General features: G+C 43.6%; 1 protein-coding gene and 1 long non-coding RNA gene across 3 annotated transcripts; one reads left to right on the forward strand and one right to left on the reverse strand.

Annotated features, from left to right (window-relative positions):
- On the reverse strand, positions 1 to 15,917 carry LOC139564168 (nonsense-mediated mRNA decay factor SMG5-like). 2 transcript variants are annotated; one of them, XM_071383413.1, is made up of 22 exons: positions 15,479 to 15,917; positions 14,569 to 14,667; positions 14,354 to 14,477; positions 12,388 to 12,544; positions 12,218 to 12,307; positions 11,982 to 12,071; positions 11,598 to 11,676; positions 10,870 to 10,995; positions 10,685 to 10,753; positions 10,251 to 10,471; positions 9,942 to 10,079; positions 8,954 to 9,838; positions 8,511 to 8,680; positions 8,233 to 8,308; positions 7,548 to 7,723; positions 7,274 to 7,432; positions 7,079 to 7,138; positions 5,833 to 5,992; positions 2,331 to 2,421; positions 1,838 to 1,912; positions 1,544 to 1,682; positions 1 to 1,225 (listed from the first exon to the last, which is right to left on the reverse strand). In XM_071383413.1, exons 1-22 carry the CDS (start codon positions 15,541 to 15,543, stop codon positions 1,142 to 1,144), a joined length of 3,333 nt encoding a protein of 1,110 aa, XP_071239514.1. In that variant the 5' UTR covers positions 15,544 to 15,917; the 3' UTR covers positions 1 to 1,141. The 2 variants fall into 2 exon arrangements, with proteins under 2 accessions (XP_071239514.1, XP_071239515.1); XM_071383414.1 differs by having other exon boundaries at positions 15,474 to 15,916.
- A 1,636-nt stretch (positions 15,918 to 17,553) lies between these two features.
- LOC139564455 (uncharacterized) lies at positions 17,554 to 18,572 on the forward strand. The gene is made up of 3 exons (XR_011672742.1): positions 17,554 to 17,754; positions 17,847 to 17,917; positions 18,327 to 18,572. It is a non-coding gene; the product is annotated as an uncharacterized lncRNA (long non-coding RNA).
- The last annotated feature ends 724 nt before the right edge of the window (positions 18,573 to 19,296 follow it).

Consider the following 19,296-nt stretch of genomic DNA (forward strand, 5'->3'; position numbering starts at 1 on the left):
TACATTTTAAAATTAGTTCATTTTATTGTTCAATGCGTGGCCACACACATATAGAGTTCCTTTGCACTGTGCATGATGGGACAGTTAGTGATGATGGTAGATGGGATATATCAGGAGTTCACAAGGGTCAAAACACAAACACCTTTTACTGCCATATTGGGATAGCCGCAGGCCACGCTCTCCTGACCCACCCAAGTCTACCTCTTCCTAAAACGGCACCATGACACAAAAGTCAGGACTATTTCTTTGAGAACAGAAGGATTATCAGACTGGTTTAGGGAAACGATACAAGACAACCTTATCCCTCCCCCTGCACTTCATTCCTGTGTGTATTCAGCACAGCTTACAAAAACGCAAAATAAAGTATATTTGGGTACAAAAATAAAATTAAAACAATATAGCAGGGCATAACCCGTCATTATTCCTCCTCATCATACACAGATAACACAATACATTAGTAACTGGACACAAAAAGTACACCGCAAAAAAACTGATAGGAAAGAAAACAATCCTGGAGAAGTGTACGTCCATTGACCTGAACCCTATGAGCTACGAGACTCCGATGTGTCGATAGCCTCAACGCTTGGCACGCTAGAGATGTGTTCTCTCTCTATGAGATTTACCCGACACCCCCCTGCCTTAGCAGACCAGACCCAACCAGCCATAGGGCTGACATAGTCCAACCTTCACAACACAGAGGGAAAGGAGGAAATGGGAAACACTGCTCTATACAGCTAAACCAATGGATTTAACTGAGCGTGAATGTGTATGTGTGGTTCTCTCTCGACACGTAATGTACTCGTTTCTATCATAAACAGTATATGCCTGGTTATGATGTGAACCAGGGGCACTAAGTGCGTAGCATCCCCACTTAATTCTCACCAACCTCTGGGATTGCTTCTTATGTTTGGGGGTCATCTGCTGTTTCTTATTGCCCCCTTTGCCCATGTGTCTCGCTTTTTCTTTCCTTCAACTGCTTTACTTTTCCACCCTCTCTCTCTCTCACCCCCCCCTTACTTCCTTTCCTAGAGTTGATTTTCCTTGGAGACGCAGATACAGACAGAGCAACAGAGTGGGAGAGAGAGAGGGAGTGAGTGTGTGATCAGCTGTCCGCCATGCCGACCTCGCCCCCTCTACGCTCTCAGCCAATCTCCTTCCACTGACGGTAGAACTCCACAATGTTCTTCAGCTCCATGCCTGCTGTCGCCACTGCCTGGGTGGCTGACTGTTACCAAGGAGACACAAACAATGGAGGGTAAGACATCAACTCTTCTAACACCAATGAACATACAACGTAAGGTAAAATATCACGGAAGGATGAATGGGGGAGGTCGAACATGCCAAACTTCTCTTAGAAAGAACTCTGGTTCTCTACAAAGATCTACACTATGGTAAAATGGCAGTAGGTTATAACAGGGAAATATTAATAGCAACACTGTACAACCCAAGGGATACACAGTAGTCAGACCAGCTGTCCATACCAACAGCGGTTGCTGGAGAGCCTAAAGAACTGAGTGAGTGATTGTATTCGTGATGTGTATACCTTCATGGGCGCAGAGCGGGTACACAGCTCCTCCACTGAGTGACCGGTGAGAATAGTGACCATGCCAGCCGTGTCTTCGTCTCCGTTGCTCTGGGAGACGGTCAGCTGACGACAGCTGTTCACAGTCTTGTATAGGTGCCTAGAAATCAGGACACATAAGGAAACAGTTAACACTGGGAAGGTGTTTTACAGCTTTCATAAATCTTTTACCACTTTTGAAGCATTTGTATAAGAATGCTAAGTATTGAGAGGTGGCCATATGAAGAGACTGCAGAAAGACTAATGGAGGCTCACCAGGCTTCAATGTCCTGGCGTTTCAGTTTATCCCTCTCAAAACTCCGCCCTGACTCCTTCTGGCAACGTATGTACCTGAGGTAGAGGGGGACGGAAGAGGGGTTTACAACATCAAGTGTCTTCGCCCATATGGGTCGTAGCCTATTCTTAGTTTACTGGATCACGGATTAAGAGTGGGTTATGTTTAGAAACATTGTTTTGTTAAGATCTGAAGAAGTAAGGACAATATGGGCCCCAACAGCCAGCTCATTTGAAAATTGGTTACGTGAGAGATACATTGATATAAAAGGACCTGTATATCATTGGCTCTAGAGTTTCAAACCGGATAAAGGCTAAGCACATTGAAAATCGCCCTCTATCTTTTCATTCAGAGAACTGTCGACTCTACATATCCCTTTTAATGTGCTGGGTTGGCAGATTGTGGTTGTCATATCTTAAATGTGGCCCACTATATTACCATACGTCACACTTGAGGGTTGAGACAGACATATACCTGTTGCCTTTACGGAACTCAGACTCCAGGAAGCGGATACCGTCCCTCGCTCCGGCATTCTCCTTCTTCAGGTGGTCAAGGCCATCAATCACTGAGGCAGATAAGTCAACCATCATGTTTTAACTTTGGTATCTATTCATTTCATGCTCTAACTAGAAAGACAAACTCAGCTTCAGTCGTCCCCTCGGGAACTTACAAAACATAGCCAGCAAATAGCCAATGTCGAAACAATATAGCAGGGCTATTCAACTGGCTGCCAGCAGGACAGATCCGGCCCGTTTATCAATTTAGAATGGCCTTCTGATCATTTCAGATTTTTTAAATAATGTTTTTATCCTGCAAAAAAATCTGATGTTTAGAGCCAAAATGAGCCCTTGTTCAATATTCTCCAATGGGAGAATCTGTTTCCCTGTAGTCCCACCCACTAAGTGCTGTCAAAGAATATCACCCAACATACCAGTTAGCCAATCAGAGCTCGCCTATCAGCTCTTCCCAGCAGATGAGATCACTACACTGCCTGATACACCAGAGCATGCTTTTCGCTTAACTCAGCAGTGAGTTAACACCACAGACATCAACTTTATCCAATCAACATTGCTTGTTTCGTGGTCTGCTGAGCATCATGATCTACTTTTACATAATGATGCTCGGTGGCTAAGCACGGGTAATAATGCTCTCAAAAGAGCACCCTGTGTTAGCTTAGGGAGGAGATAGTTGCTTTTCTCCGTGATTGACGCCACAAGAAAGCCAACACATATCTAGTGAAAATGCTTGATGAACAGTCCGTATCAGATGTTTGTTTTTCATCTTCAATCAATTGAATGGATTTAATTTGGGAGTGCAGGGGAGGGATAAAACAGTTGACATCATTAAAAATTTCAAAAAAATAAAAATACATTTTGTTATTTTCTCCTCTGATTTGATTTCCCTACACTGCGCAACTATATTCAGTCATCAGTACAGATCACTCCCGTGATGGACGAGTTTTTAGATAAACTGAAAGCTAACTTTGCAACAAGATTTGAGGAGTTTAAGTCCCCACAGAGGTGGTGCAGTTTGTTATAGGGACCCGTTCTCTACTGATGTGGGGGGAAAGAGACCTCCCCGCAAAAAAAGTTTGTCGACAGATATGACATGCATAAAAAGGTTTCCAAGTAAAAAAAAAAAAAATACAGAAAAGAACGAAATGACAAAGAAATAGAAAATAGAACAGAATATGATGCTAGTCAACTGAGATATGCCATGCATAAAATGTCTCCTATGAGTAAACAAAATCAAAAGATGAAGTTATGTCTGTAAAACGGACAGGAAAGTAGAAATGAACGTGATGCAGGTCAACTGTGTTATAAGTACAAATGTGTTCCATTATTTAAACAATTTCATCCACTGAATTAGGCTTATCTTAAAACCTTTTCTCAATAGGGGGTGCTGTTTACACTTTGTAGATTTTTCGTTCCCAAATTAAACTGCCTCGTACTCAATTCTTTCTCGTACAATATGCATATTATTATTACTATTGGATAGAAAACACTCTAGTTTCTAAAACCGTTTGAATTATTTCTCTGAGTGAAACAGAACTCCTTCTGCAGCCCACTTCCTAACAGGAAGTGAGATTTCTGAAATCGAGGTCTCTGTTCTATGGCCGGTTTATAAATTCCAATGTAAGCTATGGGGCTACATGCACTGCAGCCGCCTTCCCCTAGATGTCAGTAAGCGGTGAGACTTTGAATGGAGTGGATTGCATCATCTGGGGCACTATAAATCGTCTTGGAACGGAAGGACCGACCTTTTCGACGCGGCGCCTGACGCAGGGGGGACACCAGCATGGCGTCTTGAAAAGCTTTCGGTTTAGCAGTTCTATATCTCCGGCTCTGATTTAATTTGTTTTTTGTCTTAAAAACTTCATAAGGTAGTTAATTTAAACCGACTTATAGCAGTTTATTGTGATTTTCTGGAGTTTCTTTGTCAGGCGTTATCGCGAGTTGGGCACCTCTCCGGTACATCGGCGTTAGCAGCTAATTTCTACAGGAGTAGAGGACATCTTTCAACCAAAAGACGATTGTTCTGGACAAAGGACCACTTGCCCAAGATTCTGATGGAAGATCTTCCAAAAGTAAGAGCTATTTATGATGTTAATTCGTATTTCTGTGGAAACATGTACAATTATTAGTCCGCCATTAATTTCGGCATGGTCTCGCTGTAACGCACGCTGTATGTCGAGTAACGTTAATTTTAAAAATCTAACACAGCGGTTGCATTAAGAACTAATGTGTCTTTCATTTGCTGTCCAACCTGTATTTTTTAGTCAAGTTTACGATTAGTTATCGATTAGATTAGGTGCCTCTCCAAGATGGCGCCGGACAGATTGCTTGAAGTTTGACTACTAATCACATTGTATAACCACGATTTGTGCCGCTAAATATGCATATTTTCGAACAAACCCTATATGCATTGTGTAATATGTTACAGGACTGTCATCTGAAGAAGTTTATGAAGGTTAGTCAAAAATTATATATCTTTTGCTGGCTTGTTACGATCGCTAACCTTTGCTGCTGGTAAACGGCTTGTGTTTCTGGCTATTGTGGTAAGCTAATATAATGCTATATTGTGTTTTCGCTGTAAAACACTTAAAAAATCTGAAATATTGGCTGGATTCACAAGATGTTGGTCTTTCATTTGCTGTACGCTGTGTATTTTTCAGAAATGTTTTATGATGAGTATTTCGGTATTTGACGTTGGTCTCTGTAATTATTCTGGCTGCTTCGGCACTATTTCAGATTGCAGCTGCAATGTAGAACTGTGATTTATACCTGAAATATGCACATTTTTCGAACAAAACATATGCTATACAATAAATATGTTATCAGACTGTCATCTGATGAAGTTGTTTCTTGGTTAGTGGCTATATATATATCTTTATTCGGTCGAAATTGTGATAGCTACCTATGCAGGAAAAAAATGGTGGGAAAAAAAGTTGTGTCTTTTGTTATCGTGGTTAGCTAATAGATTTACATATTGTGTCTTCCCTGTAAAACATTTTAAAAATCAGAAATGATGGCTGGATTCACAAGATGTGTATCTTTCATCTGGTGTCTTGGACTTGTGATTTAATGATATTTAGATGCTAGTATTTACTTGTAACGCTATGCTAGGCTATGCTAGTCAGCTTTTTTACTGATGGGGGTGCTCCCGGACCCGGGATGGTGTGCAATTAGAAGTTAAAGCACATAAAATTTACTTTTCGCGACACTTAATTTTAATAAATGTGCTTTATAAGAGTAATCCCATGTAAAAAATGTCTGGCCCCCCTGCAAATAACCTTTTTCAAATCTGGACCCCATATAGTTCAATAACCCTGCCATATAGAAATCATTTTTATCTCCATGTAATTCTGGAGAGAAACCTCTAAATAATAACTGCACTCAAACAAACAGACTTATCCACAGCCATGCAGTCCAACACTGGGTTTATTCACCCAGGCAGGGCATGGGGCTGTGCTCACCTGTGCGGGGGATGATGATGATGAAGCAGCCACTGCCAGCCAGATGTCTGAGGAGGTTGAGGTGCTGACACAGGGCGGCAGAGTCGGGTACCAGGTACGGAGACATGGACGACTGGGTCTTGGGCTGCTGCAAGCTGCCCTCTAGCTGAGACACCTCCAACTGCAGGGCAGACACATGACAAACTGCTTATCTTGATGAGATGTTGAAGGGGATAATACAGTGCCCTCTGTAATTATTGGGACATTGAAGCATTTCATCTTCTTTTGCCTCTATACCCCAAACATTTTGATTTTAAATCAAATCTATGAACTTTTTACTACTATAATACACAAGTGAATTTGTCCCAAACTTTTGGGGGGACCATGTGCAAAAAGTGCTGTCATTTCTAAAATGGTTCACCCGATATGGATGAAAATACCCTAAAATTAAAGTTGACAGTCTGCACTTTAACCTCAGTCATTGTTTGATTTCAAACTCTTTGAGTATAGAGCCAAAATAAAATGTTTCACCGTCACAATAATTACGGAGGGCACTGTACATGTACATTCAACATTAAGTAATATACTTCAATGGCATCACCCTAACTATCATCGGCTGAAATCTAATGAATTTCACTTCAAGGTTTTGGGTGCGAAAGTAAATTAAGACATATACACTTAGTATACCAAACATTAGGAAAACCTTCCTAATATTGAGTTGCACCCCCTCTTTTGCCCTCAGAACAGCCTCAATTCGTCAGGGCGTGGACTCTACAAGGTGTCAAAAGCGTTCCATAGAGATACTGGCCCATGTTGACTCCAATGCTTCCCGCAGTTGTGTCTAGTTGGCTGGATGTCCTTTGGGTGGTGGACCATTGTTGATACACACAGGAAACTGCTGAGTGAAAATCTGTGTTGCAGTTCTTGACATAAACCGGTGCGCCTGCCACTTACCATACCCCGTTCAAAGGCACTTAAATATTTGTCTTGCCCATTCACCCTCTGTATGGCACACATACACAATCCATGTCTCAATTGTCTTAAGGCTTAAAAATCCTTCTTTAACCTGTCTCCTCCCCTTCATCTACACTGATTGAAGTGGATTTAACAAGTGACATCAATAAAGGATCATAGCCTTCACCAGGTCAGTCTACAGTACGTCATGGAAATGGAATGTTCCTAATGTGTTGTACACTCAGTATAGTGTCAGATAGCTAGATTGACAGTGTTTGATTTATGATAGAATGGAATGTTCCAGAAGACAGACCTGTAGGCGGAGCTGAGCCATGTCTCTCATCAGGCGGTTTCGTCGAGCCTCCTCCTCTGCCTGGACACACAAACACACACAGTGTTGAAATAGATATTTCTTTGCAGTTATTTGAGCTTCACAAGTGAAACAAAAACTGAAACTAGTGTGACTGCTGCTGCTTTGGTCTCATTGGTTCATTCAACTGCCGCTCACCATGCGGAACTGGGCCTTGGCCTGCTGCACCAGGTTGTCCTGCTCTGATTGGCTGATGCTGGTGAAGATGCCCGCCTCCGGGTTGAAGTGCAGCACGTTGCATTGGAGATTGGTGAGGAAGTGGCCAAAGCTGCGGATGCAGCACACGCGCACCACACACTGAGACGGGGAGAGAAAGAAAGCGAGAGAGCGAGTGAAATAGTCAAATAGAGAGAGGGAAGAAAAACAGTGAGGGTGTGAGAGAGGGTGTCTAAGGGACGCTAGGTGTGTGTACCTCCTGTACGGGGCTGAGGGAAGGTCTGGGGCGGGTGTAGTCGAGGTGGCGGTGGGCCAGGTTGAGGGCAGGTAGGTGTCGCAGGGCCAGGTCCTCAGGCAGCAGCAGGGACTGGACCAGGCTGGGCTGCTCACACTCACTCAGCAGCTCCGTCACCTCAGTGTTCAGACCCAGCTCTAAAATACACACAAAGAGAAAGCAAGACAGAGAGAGCGAGATTACGACGTGACTTCTAGTCACGTGCTCTACAACAGGGCTCTACAGAATGAGACACACATTTGGAATTTCATCTATGAGAACATGGGTTAAAATAACCAAAGGAGAGGAAAAGAGAACAGATGGAATGATAAATATAATGTGAGAGAGGGGGGGGGGTTTGGCCAACTCAAGCCTCCACATCGGGCTCCCGAGTGGCACAGCGGTAAGACACTGCATCTCAGTGCTAGAGGCGTCACTACAGACCCTGGTTCAATTACAGGCTGTATCACAACCGGCCGTGATTGGGAGTCCCATAGAGCGGCGCACAATTGGCCAAGCGTCATCCGGTGTTAGGGTTTGGCAGTCATTGTAAATAAGAATTTGTTCTTAACCGACTTGCCTAGTTAAATAAAGGTTAAAGAATTTTTTACAAATGTAAACGCAGATTAAAAACCCATAAAAAGGACAGGTGATTTTAGTAACTCGCCTGCTTCCAGCATCTTGCTCCCATCAGGCAGCAGGTTGAGTAGCACAGACAGTCTGTTCCATAGGCTCTGAGAACTCTACAGACAGAGTAACGGAATTACATTGAGCAGAAGCCGGACAGTGAAACAAACACCAACAATGATGAAGACTATAAACCCTTGCCCCGAGTCAGCTGATACAAAGACTAACTTGTATTTTACCAAGTTGATGCAAATTAGATTTGTCAATGCATACTGTTTGTAAGTACTTCTAGGTTAGTGAAAAATCCATCCCCTTTACCTGTGCACACATGAGGATAATGTCAGTGTTGGTTCTCAGCCAATCCACAAACACCTTGACCACCTGGATGAGCCCCTGATTGGTCAGAATCTCCAGTCTCTCCGACAGGGTCTTCTCGCTATGTACTGATTGGTTGCTGTGCACGCTACACTCTGAATCGGAATCCACCTCTACAGGGAATGGACAAATAAAGAAATTAACATGTGTTTAATCTACACCCTAGTTTTCTTAGGGGGTACCTCAGAAGTACAGTTAGAAAAGAGCATAATTTAGCGATGTGCTGTTACTTAATGGAGTCATTGGGAAAGACTAAAAAGAGACTAGAAGTACATAATTATATTGGTATATTAAAGTTAAATCTTTAAAAACTCATCATATCCTGCACTATACAAAAACCACATAGTAATCAACACTGCATCAATGTGTGTGGGCAGGTTACTGACCATTGTCGTTGGTTCCGTTGGCAGTGCCGAGGCCAGCGTCGCAGGGTGAGTCCCCCGGGGGAGGAGGGGTCTCCTGGGAGGGGGTGGTGGAGGAGGCGTCTGGGTCGGTGGGGTTGGGTGTGGAGTTGGTGGCGGAGCTGTGGGGCCTCAGCAGCACGTTGCTGAAGGTGGGCGCCAGGCGGAAGCAGCGCTTGGCCTGGAACAGCTGGGATGACATGGCCTGGAGGTTACTACTGATACTGGGGTCGCTGGGCAGGAGGGGGCCGTTGGTGGCCAGAGGGGTGTCCCCGTCTCCGTCCTCCCTGGGATCGGCTTGCTCCTCCTCATCATCGTCTTCAGGCTGCACTTCCCCCCGAGGAGGTGTGTCCAAGTTCTCCGGGGTTTCCGAGTCCTCTATATCCTCCAGGTCGGAGCGGGACTCCTGACTGTTCATGTCCGAGTCAGTCTCCACATCGAAGGCTGTGCTCCCCTCCTCGTCTTCCTCCGAGGCGCTCTCCCAGGTCCCCTCTGTCGGGTTCTCCCTCCCGCTCTTGCTCTCCTTTCCCAGCGTGGAGGGGGTGAGTGAGGGTCCCGAGGGTCCTGAGGCTCCGTCCCCGGAGTCGGCGCAGCCCCTCTGTTCTTCTTCCTCCTCTTCGTCGCTCTCGAAGCCCTCGCTCAGGTCGCTCTCGTCTTCTTTGCGGGTGGCGCAGCGGCGGCGGCGCATCATGGAGAGGCGGGCGTACTTCTTCTTTTGCTTCTGTTTCTCCTCCTCTGCCTTCCGCTCACCGACGCCTGCTTTCTGGGCCACGGTGCTCCGGTGGCCCCCCTCATGGTCTAGGGAGCCGTTCTGCAGGGGCCTCTCTTCCGAAGTCAATGGGTCAGACGGGTCTCTCAACTCAGAATCGTCTAGGAGCAAACAAATGTCATTATTATTCCATTCGTTTTTCAGAGAATTAACTGAGAACATGAATAGTGTCTAGGCATCATGAGCTGGGAGTAGTTTTCTCACCTGTGTTGTCGGTCTGCAGCGGGGGCACCTGGCTCTCCCCCTCCTCCAGCTCAGCCTGCAGGCGGATGTTGACATGGTTCACCAGGTGGGAGAATAGGGCCAGCGTGAAGGCTATTGACGCACTGTACTGCTTTGACCCTACACAAACAAGTCAACATGTCAACTTTGCAATACAACAAAACAGCATATCACCTTATTTCTCCCTTGCAGTATGTCACCATCCTCGCATGCCTACTGACAACATCCTTTGAGCGTAATGTTTGAAAAGCGATTTGCGAAATAATATATGACATCTATATTCTTATTGACCTCCCCGCTTCAGGCTGTGCACCACCATGAGGCAGGTGATCACCATCTTGAAGACGAGGGCGTCGGGGAGCAGGGTGCAGGGCGAGTCGTGCTCCTCATGCTCCTCCTCGCTGGGGGAAGTGGCCTCGTGGCCGTGTGGCGGCGAGGGCAGGTAGAACAGCACCAGGTTAAAATCCTCCAGCACCGACTGACACAGAGAGGTCAACTCTGTCTCCAGCAGACTACTCACAGGGAGGAGGAAAGAAATGGTAAGACATTACAAACACGGTACCCAACAGACAATAGAAAGCCCTTTGAAACTGAGCAAAGGGGGTTATAAAAATTCTATCAATTGTTATTATCATCAGATAGCTGTGTCATATATGGACAAAATGTTGAGGTTCCTATTGAGATAAATGACTAGGGCCTAAATGGAGAAAAGTGAAAGTCCTAACCTGTTCTTGGGCTGCAGTAGACTCTGCAGATACATGAAGCTCACTAGAAGTTGCTTGATGTCCTTGGATCTGGAGAGAAAAGAGTTGAAGAAACAGTAAGGATCTCAGAGGACTATCTCAATTCAAGTTCAATGCCGACTTAGTGATTTGTCATTTCAGGACTGTGGTCTGAGGAAACCACTGACCTTTGCCGTGAGGGAGACAGCTTCTTCATCTCCTGTTTCTTCACCTGGTGGTACATCTTAGCTGCTTTATCAAACAGACGTTTCAAATTCCCATAGGCCCCTTCGAAGGGAGTCTCCGACTGTATACTGTTCAAACACAGGAATATAGAGGAGAAAACCATGATCAGTACTTGGTGGTAGGGGTGTGACGATACCAATATCGCAATATTTTTTTCCATGGAAATGAAAACACGAAGCAGACGCAAATCTTTGGTCCTTTAAAAACCTGCTGTATGTAATATATTGTGTGCTATAGCTTGGAAAATAATTGTGACTGGATGACAACAATGTTTCTTTCCAACATCAGGGCTGTTTTCCTAAAGAAGTTCAAATCCGCTTCGTGTTTGGTATCCTTATCACTACTAACAAGTATTGCAATACTGGTATCGTCCCGGTACCACTTGGTTGTGAGTCTTTTTTTAACGTGTTCTGGCTCTGAAGTTGGCAGCCTTCTCCTAACAGACTGGTTTCAGAACCTCTTCCATTTCAAAACATGTCTCCTATTTAGAGCCTACTGAATGTGATCCACATATGAATTATTGCAATGAAGATATTTCTCCCCAGCAGTGTGACTACATTGCCCCACTGAGGTAGAGAACAATAGCACAGCTACAGCATAGTCTACAGACCAGACATAGATAGACTGGATGTGCTGCAGTAAATCTAGACGTGTTGAAGTCTCTTCTCACCAGCGTAGGTAGTAATAGGTGGCCTCCACGTTGTAGAATTTACTCCCCGCCAGTGTACCTAACTGATTGAAAGGCATTCCTGAAAACAAAACATCAAACACTTGTCAGTATCATGGCACACTAAAGACATCGCTTTCCTTTAGCAGCGGCCATTTAATATTGACTTTCAGTTCGACTGATGAAGCCCTCTCAAAAAGACAGAACGTTTCAAATGTGGATCAGTGATTTATTGAGACTGAATGCCCTCTCCGGGCCCTCTCACTATGTGGGCAATATAACAAGAGTGATTCATTTGTAGATGGTGGTGTGAGTAAACCGGTTAGTTTAAAAAACGGGGGTTAATGTGCTGTGAAAGGGAGGGCCGGTAACACGTTGTTAACTCACCTACGTGTGGAGTGACAGACAGGGCCTGGTGGTAGAACCGCTCTGCCAGCTGCTCAGCCTCCACCCCAGCCAATTCGTTCTGGTAACGGGCTACAGAAAACATTCAAACAACCTCCCGTAAACCTCTACTGTACATTAAAATAAACGTGACCTTGGATTTGGGGAATGATATTTCATGGTCATAGAAATAAGGTTGTCTCAAATCTCTTTGGTGAGAAAGATGAAGTTTGTATTACCTAGATCTCCCAGGTACACCAGGCAGCGATGGCAGGCCATTTGGGCCCACTCCATCTCCTTAGGGGTGGCTGATACCGGCTTCTTCCGACCTACAAAAACAAATACAATCATTTATATACTGTGTCAATCACAGATACCGCTAACCTGAGTGTGTGTGTGTGTGTCTCACCGATGAGGGGGTCGGTGACATGGGTCCAGTCGATGCAGTCCTGCATTTCCAGCTGGTAGTGGGACTGGATGTAGAGCAGCAGGTGCTGGAAGAAGCCCACGCCGGCTATCAGGTGAGTCCTGTAGGCGCATTCCAGGGCACTGCGACTGTGGATGTGCTGCAGAAGACATGGAGATATAAGACGAGGCCAGGTAATAAGAAGAGATTAGAAATAAAAGGGTTGTGTGTAGGGCATGAGGAAAGAAAGTGGGCATGTCTGAAAGGTCAGCAGTCACTGTATCAATCAAATGTATTTATAAAGCCCTTCTTATATCAGCTGATGTCACAAAGTGCTGTACAGAAACCCAGCCTAAAACCACAAACAGCAAGTAATTCAGGTGTAGAAGCACTATTGGCCACAGTCATAAAATTTCCCCAATAACTTAGGGTGTTTTCCCACATGGTCCCTTTTAGCAAATTTTTGTGAACTCTTTTGTGCCGTGTTAACACTACAAAAGGAACTCAGACCCCTCAAAAGAGCCCCCGAAGAAAACTGAGACCGTCTGCAGAGGTGGTCTGAGTTCGGTTCACTTGAATTCCGTGCTCCGTTTTAGGGCAATGCTCCCCAGGTTCGCTTGTGATTACACACACTACTGCAACACTGCCATAACCCCTCACATTGGTGCCACAAGTGAGAAGATTATGTGCATGTTCGCGGGAAGAAAACTATGCCGTTTTTGGATATTGATTAGCAATTGTCAAGAACGTACAGACATTCCAAAATGTGTGGAGTTTTTAGTTCAGATTATTTGTTTGCCATATGTGATCTATAAGAGAGTTGCATACACTGTTTATTTGATTGTGGGGTTTGAATTGTGAGAAGACAACATATTTGGTGAGAATCACAACATAAGGTCCAAATCTATTCTAGCTCTTAAAGGGGCGGCAGCCTACATTGGGTGTACAATTTTCAATTACAGCATTATTTAATCTGCAGTTATTCATTCATATATATATATATTTTTTTAATTAAACAACTAGGCAAGTCAGTTAAGAACCAAATTCTTATTTACAATGAGAGCCTACCAAAAGGCCTCCTGCGTGGACAGGGACTGGCATTAAAAATATAGGACAACACACACATCACAACAGACACCACAACACTACATAAAGAGAGACCTAAGACAACCACATAGCATGGTAGCAACACATGACAACACAGTATGGTAGCAACACCACTTGACAACAACATGGTAGCAAGAACACGGCAGCAGCACAACATGGTAGCAGCACAAAACAACAGCACAGAGGCAAGAAGGTAGAGACAACCATACATCCCTCAAAGCAGCCACAACTGTAAGTAAGAGTGTCCATGATTTAGTCTTTGAATGAAGAGATGGAGATAAAATTATCTAGTTTGAGTGTTTTTTGCAGCTCGTTCCAGTCGCTAGCTGCAGCGAACTGAAAAGAGGAGCGACCCAGGGATGTGTGCACTTTGGGGACCTTTAACAGAATGTGACTGGCAGAACGGGTGTTGTATGTGGAGGACTGCAGTAGATATCTCAGATAGGGGGGAGTGAGGGTTTTATAAATAAGCATCAACCAGTGGGTCTTGTGACAGGTATACAGAGATGACCAGTTTACAGAGGAGTATAGAGCACAGTGATATGTCCTATAAGGAGCATTGGTGGCAAATCTGATTGAGGAATGGAAATGGCTTGTCCCAGAGTGCATTAAGTGAATGTTGGAAAAAATATCTTGATTCCTTTCTAAATATAGCAATCTGAATGCAAAGAGGACTTGGACCACAACATGGATAAAGTGAACTGGCAAAAGAGTTGAGTCCTCATTCAAAGGCAAGGGAAGTGTGAATACAAAGAGAACATAGTTCTATAGCTTCTTTTTTACCACAAAGTTTACTTTAAAGAGGACGGGGAATGGTTATTTTAATGAGGACTAGATGGGAAAACACCCTTAAACGCTGTACCTTCTTGTTGGTCTTGATGACCTGGATGACCTCGTAGTAGACCTTCCTCCACAGAAGCTCCTCAGCCTTGCGACCATAGTCCACAGGGTGGAGAAACATCAGCTTCACACACAGCTCCCTCAACCTGGGCACAGAAGACAGATGAGGTTGGGGTTAGTGCTTTGCCTTTTGCCTTAGTGTTTAGGGCAAAGGTTGGAGTAGAGTAAAATGCTTACTTGTTGCGAAGGCTGATGTTTTCAGGCTTGAAGACCTCCCTGTACGATGACTTGCTGCCAATGATGACATCCAGCTTGTGTACCGACTCAACCACTGCCCTGAGCACGCAAGATACAGTTATTATGGCATGTGAATCACTGGTAATGGCCATTGGAGGAATGAGCAAACTCATTCTTATCAATGTAGGGAGCTAATGTTAGCTAGCTAGCTATAACTGGAAAATATCAAATGTCATGTCTCACACTGAAATAATGGTTGACATTACAGCTACCTAACTAGGTAGGTAAATCTAAAGAGGCTGGTGAAATATGGTGTTTCTCCCTAACTAGGCCTAGTTATGCATGTTAAAAGTAGCCAGTCGACATTATTAATATGGTGATGTTCTGCAAGACGCTTCTAGTTATCTCAGCTGTTAAATAACTAACTAGCTATTTAGCTGGCTAGCAAACAAGGTAGGCCTATCAGGTAGCTAGTAGTGACAATACTGACAGCTGAAGCTATCACAACTAGTTAACCAACTAACGTTATTAAGAGAGCAAGTTGGCATAGGAATAAACTAGCTAGCTAATAGCACAGTACGGTTAACTTGTTACTGTACTGTTAATGTTCAGTTGTTTAGAAACTAACGTTAGTCAGCTATCCGCTCCATAAGTTCCCACTGGGTTACATCTGGCTATTTAAAACCCATATTATCGAAAATGTCCGACTACTTCGTAAAAATGACGAAGGACAGTTAACTAGCTAACGTTAGCTGATGCAAGTCACAGACACACAGGTGACTGGATAGTTAGCTAACTAGCAAGTTGAATAGATGTCTAGCTAGTTAGCAAACTAGCTAAGGTTAGCTATCCATTTATTTTACTACTGTTAGCTAATGTAATGTTTCCCAGCAAAAGGCATTTACCTCACCTGTATAGCCGCTTGATGAGGAGGACTTTTGCCTCTGGCTCGCTATCCTGCCCAGGTCCACTCATGTTAGTATATGGTGCCAAGAGTCACACGCTCCAGTCCAACAGTCTGTGTTCCCACCCTCGTCAAACCCACTCTTGTCAGGGTTGCTCAGTGCTTGCCTCACCGGCAGTGACAACTGTGTTGACTAGCTAGCTAGCAGCTCTCTCCTCTCCCGCTAGCCACCTATGTCGCTTTCGTATCTTATGTCGATTGGCAATCCCCCCCACACTGCCCATCCGTTCGGAAACCGTTTAGGAGAGGGAATACCACAGTATTTTGGTTAATTCCCGGTCAGCTATCACACCCCGATGGGTTCCTTGTGTTATTCCCCGTTTCAGACATTGCTTCGAGTAAGTGGGCGGCCATTAAACAGCGACCGCCTGAATAGCGCGAGACTTCTCATGAAATGTTCGCGCGGGACCGTCACTAGTTACCACAGCCACAAAGTCATGAACTCCGCCATTTCTGCAATTTCTCTTAATTAAAATATGACTTAACCCTAACCTTTACCACACTGCTAACCGTATGCATAACCCCAACCTTAAATTAAGACCAAAAAGCAACAAAAAAATATATATATTTGTAGCTGTAGAATCTAGTGGACACCTAGCTAGATTGCCAGACAGCAAGTCATTATGATTAATTTGTTTGTGTAGGTTTGTGATCCCTGGCAATGTAAAACGTTTGTATATATATATTTGTGATTAGGGCTGCATGGCACAATAACCGGGTAACCAATGGTTATTGATGAAGACTGTCATGAAAATGAAATAAGAGTCATAACCAATTTACATTAGGCATTTAGCAGACACTCTTATACAGAGCGACTTACAGTTAGTGCATTCATCGTACCCCTTTCCTGGATGGGATGTTATTCCTTTTTTTTCTTCTTTTTTTTCCTTCTTTTTTTATGAAAGTCTGGTGTTTCTATGTCAAACAATTTTGTTTTATTTCAGTCTTCTGTGATGTACAGTATATAAAGTGTAATTTTGGGATGCAAACTCAAAATTGAATAGATTTCAACTCTTTATCAGACATAGTATAGCTGTCTTATTTTTTAAGCCCATAACCATGTGTGTGAGGTGTATACTTTTGTTTCAAAGTAGATTTGTTTAAAACCAACGAGAAACACTGTGTGACCCTGATTACGCCCACTGTAGTAATAAGATAGCTAGGTTGGAAAACCACATATCACAGTCATAGTAGGTACATTTTTCCTCAATAAAGTTCCTATCAGAAAAGTCAGAGTTAGTAAGAGGGAAAAGAGTTAAGTGTTTGTTCAAAAAAGGCTCTTTTTTTTTACACTGAACAAAAATATAAATGCAACATGCAAAGTGTTGGTCCGATGTTTCATGAGCTGATATAAAATATATGCACAAAAAGCTTATTTCTCTCAAATGTTGTGCACAAATTTGTTTACATCCCTGTTAGTGAGCATTTCTCCTTTGTTAAGATAATCCATCCACCTGACATGTGTGGCATATCATGAAGTTGACTAAACTGCTAAACTGAATAATCACTACACAGGTACAACTTGTGCCAGGGACAATAAAAGGCCACTTTGTGCAGTTTTGTCACACAACACAACATCACAGATGTCTCAAGTTTTGAGGGAGAAGCAATTGGCATGCTGACAACAGGAATGTCCATCAAAGCTGTTGTCAGAGAATTTAATGTTAATTTCTCTACCATAAGCTGCCTCCAATGTTGCCATTCATCCACCGCCATCACCTCATGTTTCAGCATGATAAAGCACAGCCACATGTCGCAAGGATCTGTACACACTTCCTAGTACCTGAAAATGGCCCAGTTCTTCCATGGCCTGCATACTCACTAGACATGTCCCCCATTGTGCATGTTCTGGATGCTCTGGATCGATGTGTTCCCGCCAATATCCAGCAACTTTGCACAGCCATTGACGTCACCGGTTTTCTAGCCGCCACCGATCTACGTTTCATTGTTCATTTGTTTTGTCTTTATTGTACACACCTGGTTTCCATTACATTATTATTTATTCCCTATTTAACCCTCTGGTTCCCACATGGTTTTGTGCGTGTTTGTTCTGTGTTTAGCAGTCGCTACTATTTTGTGAGCTGGATTGGTTTCCCTGCGTGGAATTTATTTTGTTGTCATCTTGAGTAAAAGTCCATTATTACTCACCCTCTGTGTCCTTTACAGTGCCAGAACAGAGAAGAGCTTGGGCTGGGCTGACCAGGAGCTGCCGTCCCATAGGGGTGATTTGGATGAATACTGAATATTCTGGGTTTATGTTTTCGATAAAAAAGAGGCTACAAGTAAACGTTTTCCGTTGGTTTTTGATTGCTAGACAAGGCGATCACCGAAAGATCACCTGATCCAGCATGAACGCCATCATCACATCTATTTCAACAGAGAAAGGTAAGTGCTGTTCATTGAGAGTTTGAATCGGCTGGAGCTTCTTGTTTTGTAGCTAAATGAGCTATCTGTTTTTCCGCTTAGATTTAAGTGTTAGGAATTAAATTAGGCCACTTTGCTGGTTGGCTATGCATTCGTTTTAAACTGGTCTGCAACACTAGATGCATAACTTTGGCATAAGTGTAGCATACTGTACACTTTAGCCTCTACGCTTCTGAGTGTGGACATCTCCACACTTGTCGTAGATTCCAGAAGACCTAACAGTCCTTTTACATAAGATTGTTGCATAAACTTAATTAGAATTTAGGCTACTCTACTAAAGTGTGTTCAGTTTGATTAAATGTTTGCTACGTTGCGTGACGGTTTGTACTAAATGATATGTTTCCCCAAAACGTTCAACGTTCTTGAACAGACTTTGAGGTACGTCGCAGACACTGATGCCTCAATCAAGCTAAACACTTTCTTGTCCGCTTCGAGGAAAACAACACAGAGCCACCGACGAGGACTGTGTGCTCCCGATCTCTGTGGCCAACATGAGTAAGACATTCAACGATGTCAACCCTGGCAGCCCAGATGGCATCCCAAGCCAAATCCTCAGAGCATGTGCAGACCAGCTGGCTGGAGTGTTTACTGACATATTAAATCGTTCCCTATCCCAGTCTGTTGTCCACACTTTCTTCAAGATATCCACCATTGTTCCTGTACCCAAGAAAGTGAAGGTAACCGAACTAAATGACTATCGCCCCATAGCACTCACTACTTAGACACTGTCACTAGCCGGCTTCCACCAGGTACACTACCCTGCACCTTAAGAGACCGCTGCCTTATGTATATAGAATCATTGAACACTGGTCACTAATGTTTACATACTGTTTTACCCACTTTATATGTATATACTGTATTCTAGTCATGGCTCATCCTATATATGTACAGTGCGGTGAAAAAGTATTTGCCCCCTTTCTAATTTTCTCTACTTTTGCATATTTTTGATATGGAATGTTATCAGATCTTCAACCAAAACCTAATAAATAAAAGATAAAGTGAACCTGAGTGAACAAATAAAACAACAATGACATACATATTTCATTTATTTCATAAACAAAGTTATGCAACACCCCATGTCCCTGTGTGGAAAAAGTAATTGCGCCCTTACACTCAATAACTGGTTGTGCCACCTTTAGCTGCAATGACTGCAACCAAATACTTCCTGTAGTTGTTGATCAGACTCTCACATCGCTGTGGAGGAATTTTGTCCCTCTCTTGCATGCAAAACTGCTTTAACTCAGCAACATTTGTGGGTTTTCAAGTATGAACTGCTCATTTCAAGTCCTGCCACAACATCTCAATTGGGATTAGGTCTGGACTTTGACTAGAACATTCCT

The sequence above is a fragment of the Salvelinus alpinus genome, chromosome 35 (assembly GCF_045679555.1).
Source record: "Salvelinus alpinus chromosome 35, SLU_Salpinus.1, whole genome shotgun sequence".
NCBI classification, from domain to species: domain Eukaryota; kingdom Metazoa; phylum Chordata; class Actinopteri; order Salmoniformes; family Salmonidae; genus Salvelinus; species Salvelinus alpinus.

What these genes read in the sequence shown, in the direction of transcription:
- LOC139564168 (XM_071383413.1), bottom strand. Translation starts at nt 15,543, where the DNA reads ATGAGTGGACCTGGGCAGGATAGCGAGCCAGAGGCAAAAGTCCTCCTC. An exon ending in CTCATCAAGCGGCTATACAG is followed by an intron (nt 14,668 to 15,478) that starts GTGAGGTAAATG and finishes TTGCGTGCTCAG; the next exon opens with GGCAGTGGTTGAGTCGGTAC. An exon ending in CTACTGCAGCCCAAGAACAG is followed by an intron (nt 10,472 to 10,684) that starts GTTAGGACTTTC and finishes CCCTGTGAGTAG; the next exon opens with TCTGCTGGAGACAGAGTTGA.